Source organism: Monodon monoceros, unplaced genomic scaffold, assembly GCF_005190385.1.
Source record: "Monodon monoceros isolate NGI ecotype Baffin Bay Population unplaced genomic scaffold, NGI_Narwhal_1 Super_Scaffold_19, whole genome shotgun sequence".
Taxonomy (NCBI): domain Eukaryota; kingdom Metazoa; phylum Chordata; class Mammalia; order Artiodactyla; family Monodontidae; genus Monodon; species Monodon monoceros.
In genome coordinates, this window is record NW_021703775.1 from 50421985 (window position 1) to 50433999 (window position 12015).

At 51.6% G+C, this 12015-nt stretch overlaps 1 protein-coding gene across 1 annotated transcript in view; it reads right to left on the reverse strand.

Annotated features, from left to right (window-relative positions):
* The window catches only part of RHOQ (ras homolog family member Q), a 35885-nt gene extending 23870 nt beyond the window's left edge, over positions 1–12015 (reverse strand). Inside the window, exons 1-2 of the mRNA XM_029231451.1 lie at positions 11542–12015; positions 10931–10989 (exon numbers count right to left, since the gene is read on the reverse strand). Of these exons, the coding sequence (XP_029087284.1) occupies positions 10931–10989; positions 11542–11683 (201 nt within the window). The 5' untranslated portion in view covers positions 11684–12015. The remainder of the gene's footprint in view (positions 1–10930; positions 10990–11541) is intronic.

The following is a 12015-nucleotide window of genomic DNA, read 5'->3' on the forward strand; positions in this document are numbered from 1 at the left end:
AAAACCAATACGGAGGTGATGTAAAGTCATGGGAGATGTTCTTTTCATGATCATCTTTCTAACAGATTCTCCTATATCCAGCACACACCTGGCTGTGAGTTGTGCTAAGCGCTACGTGCCACATGCAGACCCCCTCTGAGGGCTTACAATCTGGGTGCTGAATAAAGATTTACACAAGAATGAAACAGAATGCTAGACTGTAGCCTATAGATGATTTTCTCAGCTGAAATTCAAAGACGGGGTTCAACCCTAAGAGGGCTGGAGTCTCAGGGGAGGAGTTCACGGGGTGCCTCCTCCTCAGAAGGACTTCTCACTTTCTGCAGGCTGGATGAAGACCAGAAGCTCCCTGCTGCTAGACAAGGCCCCTGTCTGAAGAAAGCAGGGATCCTCTCATCTCTATCCCATCCCCCATACCTGCAGAGCCAGGGAGGCCACAAGGAACACCTTAATTGTGAACCCTGAACCAGCTCGCTTGGCGGGACGGCCCTTTGAAAATTACGCTGGGGTAAGTGGAATTTTTTTTTATTCTTTTTGGTTGTTTATTATTATTATTTTTTAACTTCTTTAATGGAGTATAATTGCTTTACAATGGTATGTTAGTTTCTGCTTTATAACAAAGTGAATCAGCTATACATATACACGTTCCCATATCTCCTCCCTCTTGCGTCTCCCTCCCTCCCACCCTTCCTATCCCACCCCTCTAGGTGGTCACAAAGCACCAGGCTGATCTCCCTGTGCTATGCGGCTGCTTCCCGCTAGCTATCTATTTTACATTTGGTAGTGTATATATGTCCATGCCTCTCTCTCACTTTGTCACAGCTTACCCTGACCCCTCCCCATATCCTCAAGTCCATTCTCTAGCAGGTCTGTGTCTTTATTCCGGTCTTGCCCCTAGGTACTTCATGACTTTTTTTTTTTTCTTAGATTCCATATATATGTGTTAGCATACGGTATTTGTCTTTCTCTTTCTGACTTACTTCACTCTGTAAGACACACTCTAGGTCCATCCACCTCACTACAAATAACTCAACTCAGCCATAAAAAGAAACGAAATTGGTAAGTGGAATTTTAATTGAGCTGGACAATCAGAATTAAATTCTTTCTCTCAGTGGCAGCTCTTAAAGGGGGGCATACTCTGAGCCAACTCATTTATAATCCCAACCGTTAGGCCATTTGAAAGAAGATGGCTTTTCTACACTGGAACAAGTTTTGAAAAAAGGAAAAAAAAAGAGAGAGCAGTAAAAAAAGAAGAAAGGAAGGAAGGGAGAGGGGAAGGGAGGGAGGGAGGGAGGGAGGGAGGAAGGAAGGAAGGAAGGAAGGAAGGAAGGAAGGAAGGAAGGAGGAAAGGGGGAATTTAAAAGTGGAGGGAAGGCAGGGGAATGGAGGAGGAAGACACTTGCGCAGAAAGCCATGGTCAGCCAGAAAAGTAATTACTGCCGAGAAGGGTGTCAGTAACAGCCCTTCCTCCAACCGTCCCAGTGGGGAGTTTTAATACAAAAGGACATCATTGCCCATCTGTTGCTTTGGAACTAATTTAGCACAAACCAAACCAGCATTGTCCTCAGGGGCAGGCCTGTCACCTCCCAGAGTGCTAACCTCAGCTACGGTGAACAGAGCAGATCTTGCGTCTCAAGTCTGTCTGGATGCTTAATGTATGGGGGAGGACATGGCTTGGCACTTGGGCCTCATCAAGGAATACCCCTGGAGCCTACTGTGTGCATGGCCTTGGGCCAGACAGCACACCAGTGGAGCCAAGGGCAGCTTAAGAAGTTCTGCTTCCATTTTCTCCTGATCGTGCCTTGGCCCCATCTCCACCAGGCAGGTGAGGAAGGCGGCACCAGGGGCTGAATGATTCAGTTCATTCCAACAAATATGGAGCATCCCAACCACGCATAAAGAACTAGAGATGAGGGTGTGTGGAGGCGTGTTTGGATAGGCAGGGGTTAAAAGATGAATAAGGATTAAAAGATGGATAAGTTATGTACCTGCACTCTGGAGACAGTGTATAAGTAGAGCATAGAGGGAGGGAGGGGGAGAGAGGGAGAGAGAGAGAGACAGAGAGAGAGAGAGAGAGAGTGTGTGTGTGTGTGTGTGTGTATTGGGGGAGGGGAGATGGGGAGGTGGCTTGCTAAGACAAGGTATATTAAGTTCACATTTACTAACTTGGTGGCTCTGACATTTCGGCCAGTATCAGAATCACCTGGAGGGCTTGTCATACCAGAGTTGTCCCAGATTTTCTGATTCCAGAGGCCTGGGGTGAAGCCTAAGAGTCTGGATTTCTAACACATTCCCAGAAGATGCATGTTGGTTTGAGGACCACATTTGAGAACCAGTGCAGTAATTCAAACCCTCACTGAGCATCTAGTACATGTAAGAATCCAATCTGAGCACTTTCTCCACCTAAAATCGACCTGGAGAACCCCAGGCTGCTGTGCCCATTCTCATCTCCTGGGAAGGACAGAACCCAGCCTCCTCTGTGCCCCCGATGAACAGGCACCCTCTCCCTTCCCCCCTCTGCTGAACCGTGAGCTCCTGGGGGCAGGGCCTGGGCCCGATCTGTCTCGTAAGCCCCACCCCTTGCAGAGGTACTGGCCCAGATTTGGTGCTTAAGGAATGTTTGCTGACTGACTGAATGAGTGTTTTCATCTAGTCCTGGCAGTCACAGCGGCGGGACGCAGCCCAGGCTGTGGGACGTGGGATGTGGGAGCCCATGCGGAGGTGGTGTCAACAGGATGCTCAGGAAGGCAGGCAAAATGAGGAGTGGGTGGCAGAGGAAGTCTTTGGGTGCATATTCAGGGCATATCCCGATGGAAGAGGGACAAACAGGTTGAAAATGGCAGTTTTTACCTAAATAAGGAAACTCCTACAGGGAGAAAAGAAAAGCCTGGGGCAGCCCCTACGGGATGGAAAAGACATCTGCCTGGCAGCCCCCGCACAGCAAGTTCATGTCAAGTCAGGGCTGCCAGGCGGAGCAGGGGTGACAATGCAAAGCGGCGCAGAGCTCCTTCCCGGGAACAGGTGACACCTGCACCAGCATGAAGTTTCTTCCACAGCCTCACTGGCAATGCAGCTACCTGCACCACGCAGGGGAAGTCCTCTTTTTCAGCAACAATGGAGGTTAATGAACAAATAGACAAAACACCCTTCATCTCCCAGGGTGGAGGTGGGGTGGAGGTATCTTTAAGGAGCCATTTCAGCAGCAGCAGCCCCTAGTGTCCCATCTATAGACACCACTCCACCAACTCTCCTGTCCAGAAAAGCAATGTGCCCAGAATGTACTTTTTAATGAAATTGTCAGCAACAGAATATACGTGATGTAAAGGAGACATATAACACCATCAAGCTGATTCTTGTGAGTGGTTTAACATAGAGAACCCAGGTCTTGGAGTTGGGCAGTCTGGCCTGTAATCTTGGTGTTGCCTTTTTACCAGCTGTGTGGTCCGAACAAGTCACTTAACCTCTCTGAACCTGCAAAGGAGGCAACCACGACCTGCTTCCTTTACTCAGAGCAGGTGAGAAGCCTCACGGAGCACCATGTGAAACGTGCTTCACACCCTGTAAAAGTGCCACTCAATGACAAGAGTGTCATTATTAACCCCCGGGGTCTTCCCTGAGTCTGGGAAGGGTTGGCGAGTGTGGGCATCAGGAGAGAGGCGGCTGGGCCTCTACTCCCACCAGTCACTTGAAAAGAAACAGCAACAATAATAGAGGCCCCTTTTCCCATGTTCTGTTCTCTCTATTAAAATCAACAAGCAGCACAGCACCAGGTTAATATCTCTCTAATTACTAAGTCGTCAGTTACTGGGTGAAAAACTCCATAATTTAGTTCTCATCCCTACTCCACACGTTGACACTGATAGCAGGGATCCGAGGTACCATAAAAAGACACATTTGGGACGCCCTGTGCCTGTGCTCCCCATGCTGTTCGTCTCCACCCAGAATATCTGTTCTCCGTGCCCCTCTGCCTGCGTGACCTCATTTAGCCCAATGGTTCCCAAGCTTTCACTTCCTGGGACAGAGAAGAGAGAGATGCGTTCAGCACACAGTGGGTGGGGTAGAGGGGCCATGGGCTAAGTGACTGAGGTTAGACGGCTCAAGCTGGAAGGGACAACCTGAGCCCAGGGCTGTCCATCCCAGGCCCTACCCAGCCACCTTGAGGCTAAGAAAAATCCCTTACCTGGGAGCTGGGAAGCTCTGATTTGATTTTATAATCCCCATTTTACAGATGAGGAAACTGAGGTTTTGAGAAGTCAAGCCCCTTGCTGGAAAGTAGACCCTGGCAGTCCAATGTGGGGGCCCACAGTGGTAACCAGTCTACTGTACTGCCTCCCATCTCTTCCTGCAAGCCTACAGCTTTCCAGAGCTTATTCCTGCTACCTCTTCTCAACTGGGATGGTGTACCACTCAGTTTCACATGAGGAGCGTTCCCCGCTGCTTTCTGCCATCTGACTCCCCCTTTCTTCTCCCACAGGAGGTTGGGACATAGAGGAGGCACTGAATCAACACCAGCTGAACTGAACTGGGGTAGAGCCCCCAAAGCCGGCCAGGACCATCACCCCTGACTGAGCATGAGGCCATCTGGGACAACTACACATCATCTCTAACTAGCCCTGACGGCAACCCTGCGAGGTGGCCATCATCTCCCCTGTCCACAGGGAGGGAAGAAGTTGGCTGCCTGACGGTCTCACAGCTACAGAGAGGAGGAGTAGGATTCAAAAATGTTCCAGAGAATCCAGAACCCACACTGTCACTGCCGAGCTGCCTCCCCCTCAGGGCATCTGAGAGTGACAGGTCTCAGGAAAGACGTGGAGGCCGGCACCTGAGAGACAGCACTGGGGGACGGGCCCACTGGGGCCCACGGAAAGCCCCCAGGTTTTGGGTCAGGGGATAGCGCCTGGCCTGCTGCTTACCTCCATGCCTGTCACTCCTTTGAAACTTAGAGACTTCTACTAAATGAACAAAGCTTTTTTCCAAGAAAGGGGTTGTGCCAGAAGCTCTTATTTAACAGCAATAACCCTAGTCTTTGGTTAACCTTTTAGCAGAAATGAGTTGACAGCCAAATGCCGATCAACTCAATTTAACAAACAGTCATTGTAGACCTACCACGCACCAGGCACTGGGCTGCGTGCTGGAAACACAGTGGAGAAAAAGAGACACGGTCACCTGTCCTCATGGAGCTTAGAGAGAATCGAGCCAGTCCAGCAGGCAGTGGATCTGGAAGAACTGTACTCGGAGAGCTGGGTGGCCAGGAAGGGCGCCGATGACCCGCCATGGCCATCCTGCCGCCCCGCGCAGCCTCCCTGGCTGGGTCTCCCCGCTCTTCCTCATGCAAAGCAGCTGCCTGCCAGAAACTAAAAGAGGAACAGCAAACTGCTGAGGGCAAGGAAAGCCGCTCCTTGACCCAAACACACCAAATTAGGGCAAAACCAAGCCCTCTGAGTGAAAGGAAATTCAGCTGAGGCGCCCGAATTTTAAAAACATGTGTGGTTTTGGGCTTAGTTTCTTTGTAACAGCCTCTCTTTCCTCCTCCTTGCATATTGCTATTCTGTACCTGAGGCCTCTTGGTAGTACCAGCTGCTGCCAACACGTGTCATTGCCAGAAACCGATAGCCCCATGGAGAACGGCTTTGTTTTGTTTTGTTTTAATACCACCAGGGCTCATCTCTTGAAACCCAAAACTCCACAACAAAACCACAAACACCCAGTTCTCCATAAGGCCTCTAACCCATGAGCTTTAAGGCAATGCTTCCCACCTTTTTCACATCCTGGTACACATAAAAATGACCATATACGCTCAGCCCCCTGGGAGCTACACACTGGGCCCCCCCCCACCCCACTCCCGAGCTGAGCGGATGGCATCTGGGCGCACCTATGACACCATTCCTGACACACCTGCTGGTAAGCTTTGGTTCCCAGAGCATAAATGTCACCAAACCTCAAGAGAATCATGAGAGAAGTGAAGCCGGATGGATCAGAGGATCACATCCCAAACTCACATCAGAGTGCCAAGAGGGGGGGACACAGGGCATTCGGCCACTGCAAAGGCTTTGAAGCCAAGAAAGGCCATCTACCTTCCCCACGCGGAGGAGGAAACCAGCATTCCCTATGACGCAGTGCAGACTGGAAATATAAATAGCTTCTAAAAAGGTCAGCAAAATGCACAGATGACAAATCTACAGTAGGTCACTAAGGGAACCAGGATGCTCAGGGCCAGCATCTCACCTGTTGCAGCTGATATCTGGAAGGAACCCTGCGGCTCCTCCCAAACTCTGCTCCCGGGGCCCCTCAGGGATGCAGTGTCGGGCTGCAGGGACCTGGAGCCTGGGTGATGGGAGTGGGTGCTTCCTGAGCCCTAATGATGCTCCCTGCAGGCCCCTCCAAAGTAAGGAAAACCTTTCTCCTAATCCCGTCTTGGTCTGGTTCTCATAGGCCCACTCACTCTCAATTTCCTCACCTGGGAAGAGTCTACCTCGGAAGGTCCTGTGAGGATGCCCGCCTGAAGGTGGGAGGCGTTCTATGAGTGGCAATACCCTGGGCTTACCCCTCCCCCCCTTCCTGTTAAACTAGGCTCTTGGGTGCTGCAGGGCATTCCAGAAGGCAGGGCATTCCCAGGCTGCCTCCCTGGAGATCCCCTTCTGGAGGGGAAGTGCTTCCCGGGGCACCCAGAGGGCCTGCAAGGCAGCCACAGCTGCTGGGCTATGTCAAGTAAGAAACAGACCTCGCTTGTCCCTGAACCAACCCCAGGGGACACCTGAGTGAAGGTATTTATAGCTCTCTTATATGCATCCTTGAACTTGTGTGTGTTTAAGTTAACAGATATAGCAACAGCACACCCCAAAGCACACATATGGACTTGTACACACTGAGGCAGTGGCTAAATCTGGAACTCTAGGGAACCCAAACTCACCCCCAACACACCCTCCCGAGCGTGGGTATTCCGGGACCTGGGATAAACTGGGCGTCCATCCTTCCCTCTTCAGGGTATCAATTTCTGCCTTCCTGCCAAGGATTAAGAGATCAGCCTGGAGCCCGCATCTCGACAGCAGCTTGCCAGGCAGCTCCCACTGGCTTGTCTGCCAGAGCCAGAGCTCTTCTCACTTCCCCTGAGCTCCACACAGCGCAGAGTCAGGAGGGAAAATCTCACCCCTCCAGCACCTCCCTGAGCAGACACTGGGGCTGCTGCAGAGCCGACCCTGAAGCCCTGAACGCCAGGCAAGAAAAGAGAAGAACTGCAGAGGCCCAGACCGGAAGCCGGACCCCTCCAGCAGGCCACAGGGAGGAGGAAGGAGCGCCTTCAACTTCCACTCTGAAACGCTTGGCACTAAAATGTCGGGCTGCTCCTGGGCCACTAGGGCCTTGGCCAAGAGAGGGGGGCTTCCCTTTGGCCTAATGCTAGCGTGTCGGGGGTGTGGAGGGATGTGCCCAGGCAGAGAACGTGATGGGACTCAGAACGTGATGCCCGACACATTCACATTCACTATATATTCTCTCTCTCTCTGCCAATAGCAGCGGAGATTAAGGGGGAAGCAGCCTACTCCAGAAGGCAAGAGGTTATCTACTACAGTCATCTCTTGAAGTTCCATAATATGTTCTTTAATATATAAATTGGGCCATTGGATACTTATGGCTTTGAACTCAACTGGGGTCAAAGAGGGGACCCAAGAGTAAGCACACAGACTAGAAGTTCCAACCCAAGGGATATGTGCTGTTGTTCAAATACAGTGAGCGCCCAAGTGCATGAGTGAACTTTTTAAAGTGCTGTGAGCTTCTCCCTCATCCCATCTTATCTCCCAAAGTAGAATCGACTGAAACCTACATACCCCACTTGGTTCTCAAATTTTATGCTGAACTCTTCATTTTTCTAAGAGTTTCTCTTACATCACTGGGGATGCAGGTTCTGATCAAGAAAGGAAACCATCTTGACACAACAGGGCATTTAGAGCAGGGAGCACTTGACCGTGTCCATGGGTCCAGTGATGGGGACCGTGGCAATTACAAAGTACAAAGCTAGCATCAGACCTCCGCTAAAAAGCCTCTAGGATCTGGCATCCTAGTAGAATTTCTATCAACTCCAAGTATAATACACAGTCCTCTTCCACGTGTGACCTCTTCCCCCTATAAAACTGCCCACGGTGGAGCACAATAATTTCTCATATTTACTACACATCTACTATTATGAACGAAGAACAGTGTCAGCTGCTTTTATATACATTAAACAATTTAAGCCGACCTATAACACTGCAGTACAGATTCTAATTAACCACATTTTTACTAGATCACAGAGAAGGTTAATAATACAGCTAGAATCACAGGACCAGTACAGCAAGGTGGAGATCTGGGCCCAAGCTTATTTGGTTCCAAAGCCCATGGGCTTTCCTCTGCTGCCCATCAGACTTGAAAATTTCTCTCTATATGTATATGCATGTGAATGTGTTTCTTTATCATTATTATTATTGTAAGATTAATCGGTTACCAATTCATAGAGGCACGAGGTCTTAATGACCAAGTACAACACAGGAATCTCCTACATATCACACATTGCATCTAATTCAGACATTTCCACCTATGCTGTCCTCACACATGGCAGATCCCTATCTTAAATTTATTCTTTTGTACCCCTCTGGTGCTCAGCACAGTGCTAGGTACAAAGTGGGCACTCATTTAATCTCATTGATGATTACGTTGCTAAGATTGCTTATTAGTAATAAACCCTTGGATGCTGCAAGGTGAATTATTGCTAACTCAGAAAAGTCTTAGACGCTGGGAGAAACACCAAGGGGGCCTAACATACCTCTTGGCCAATAGAGTAAGTGATCCACCATTGGATAAAAACAGTAATATCTGACTCTCACTAATAGGTTGATCCCACTTAGAAGATAGCTTACAATCTCCACTGAAAACAGCCCTTGACTCTTTGGACCTGGGTTTTTTCCTCTGCAGGGGTGGCATACAACCCCCACTCAGAGAATGACTGTGAAGATTCCAGGGACCATGTCTACAGAGACACAAGCAACCCAATCAACCCAGGTGGCACCTCAGCACCTCCCATGACTTCCTCTGTACATAACCGCCTCAAACTATGGCAGATTCAGACCCATGTCCTAATCCTAGCAACATCCCTCTGTAGCTGTGACTTTAGAACAGCAACCTAGCTTCTCTGAGCCCTAGCTTCCTCAGCTGCAAAGATGGAGGATCACCTATCTTATGGGGTTGTTTAGTGCAGAAAATAAAATAATATTTGCATGTGGCTGCCCCAGGCCTGATATGTAGAAGGAAGTCAGTAGATATTAGCCAGATTTGAATGTGCACAGAACAGCTCTGACATACACACGTCCTGTTGAATAGGGCTCGTGGTCAAAAGCTGGCCATGGTGACAAGTAACAAAGAAAAGGTTAGAGGCAGTACTGAGAGAAGTTAAAATTAGAGACGATTCTTAACCTCTCTCCTTTCAAACAACAATTTCAACCTGCTGTTTACCAGCTGTACTTCTTAAAAGTCGGTCTTATTTGATTGAGTGGGTTCTGCCTCTTGCCCTCTATACCGTCTGGTAATGATAGAAGGAGTAACTACAAAGCAGGTAATGAAAAGGGCCCCTGGAAAGCTAAGAACTCGTTGTACTAACCTGGTTCAGTTTGGTGAAAGTGGGCGGCCTCAGGCACCTGGTGCCTAGTGCTCTGCCAGTGGTTTCTCTATTCTCAGGGGCTCCTCTAACTTCACAGTATAGAAACCAGAGGCCACATCGAGATGCCCCCCAACAAGACATTCTTCGGAATCTAACCCGGTACTACAATTCTGAAATCCAAATCTACAAGGGCTACAAAGAAAAGCTCCTCTTTATTGACCTAATGTGTGCCTAGTGTGTGCCAGACTCAGTGCTAAGCATCCAGCATATAATATATGCCCAGGGGAATGGTCTGAATTTTTTGAACCCCGTCTTACAGATAAGGAAACTGTACTACTGGACATCCCCTAAAGACACTCTCCAAGGCCCTCAGCCGCTCACATGTTCTCAAGGACTCAAGTCTGGATGACACGTGGAAACTTCCGCCCAAATTTTCAGGTCTAATCACAGGGATGGATTTTGCAAAACTTCATCAAACAAGTCATCTTAGGCCCACAGCAAAAGTGGGTTTGGGAAGAGGGTGGAGCTGGGACAGAGACAGAGAGGAGAACTTAATGCTTCAGAAGCCACCTCTAATTTGCAAATAATGGTCGGAGGGTGCATTTTCTTTCTGCACAATAATCTCTACCAAAGAAAACCCAGACAAAGTCACCTGGCCTTCCTAGGGAACAACAAAAAAAAGCTCTTCCTCCAAGATTCACACTGAACTCCTAACCCCTCCTTCCCCTCCCTGCCCCTGGGAGTGGCTGGATGGTTGTTGTTTCTTTTCTTTTTTCCCTGTGGTCCTCTGGTAATACCACAAATTACGTTTTCAGTGACTGGAGTCCCAGAGTGCAATGATGTTGTAATAAACATAACCAGGACCAAATGCCTTCCCATCATATTAGATGATGCCATTTCCCACCAATCAGGCTCCTCGGGCAGGCAGACCACTCACCAATGAGGGACCAGACAAAGGCTGTGAGGGGAGACCTGGTCATCGGCAACTAAAAATAATAGTGCTTCAGGATTGGCCGCTGCCACTTTGCAACAGGAGTTGGGACCCACACACCAGGCACCAGACAGAAGGCACACACAGGCAGAAACTTTCGGCCCAGGGGTTCACATGGGGTAGGCTGGTCTGGGTTTGTTGCTGAGATTTTTTTTTTCCTTTCCCTAATGTGGTGACTTGAAGAAAGAAATACTTGATCCAGAAGGACCCTTGCAGACACACCCTCCCTCCTAGACACGTCAGTTTCCAAAGGCCCTTCACAGACACCCTGAATTGGGGAAAGGGCGGGGGGTGCGGCCAGGGGCCAAGACACTCACCTGTCCGGCTGTGTCATAGAGTCCCAGGAGGTACTGCTTGCCCCCTACGGTGACGCTGACTGCAAGGGCAGAGAAGTGGGGGCGGGGAGAGAAGCTCACAATCATCTAGGCTCTGGGGCAGTTTCGTTCCCCATCAGGACCCTTCCCTCCTAACCCAGCTGGAGGCAAGCGGGAGCTCCCAGGGAGATGCCACCCGTTTTCCCTTGTGCCCGGCTCACTGTGAAGTGGCGTGAGGCTGGGGCGATGTGGCGCCCAGCTGCCCACTCCTTTCTCCCAAGTCCCGTAGCCACGTTTCCCCCTCGGGGATTGGGGCAATAGGGAAGGCGGCTGTAGGAAGGTCAAGGAGGTCGGCCCCGGGCGCCGAGGGGGATGGGAAATGCGGGGCGCCAGGACGGGGCACCGGAGTTGGGGGTGGGAAGAGGGCTGTGTCCGGCATGCTAGGGGCTGCCAGAGGGAAAGCCTGGGGGGGGGGCCGGGCGCCCGGGGGGGGGGGGGGGGGGGGGGGGGGGGGGGGAGCGCGCGCAGGGGAGGCGGTGAGGGGGCTCAGGCAAAGTTGCTCCAAAGTTCCCAGCCCGGGGAGCGGCCCCTTAGTCAGCACTTCCGAGTCTTACCTGCGTAGTGGTCGAAGACGGTGGGCACGTACTCCTCCGGGAAGGCGTCGTTGGCATAGCTCATGAGTAGGCACGTCTTGCCCACCGCCCCGTCGCCGACCACCACGCACTTGAGCATCAGCGCGCCGGGCCCGTGAGCCATGCTGCGGCCGGCCGGCCTCCGGGCATGGTCCCCCCGGAGCCCCCGCCCCGGCCCCGGGCTCAGCCCCAGCCCGCCTGGGGGGTCCGCCGCCGCCGCCGCTCAGCGCAGCACGGCCGACCCCCCGGCCCCATGCAGCGACTCCCCCCGCCCGAGGGGAGGGGGCGGCGGGCCCGGGGCGCTGCCGCCGCCTCGGTCGCTGCCCGGATCCCCGCCCGGGCCCCGGTCGCCGCGCCCGCCCGCTGCCCCCGCCGCTCGGCGCCCGCGCCCTCTCCCCGGCCAGGCCTCCCCAGGAGGATCCGCTGGATCATAAGACTGGCCGGCCCCGGGGGAGA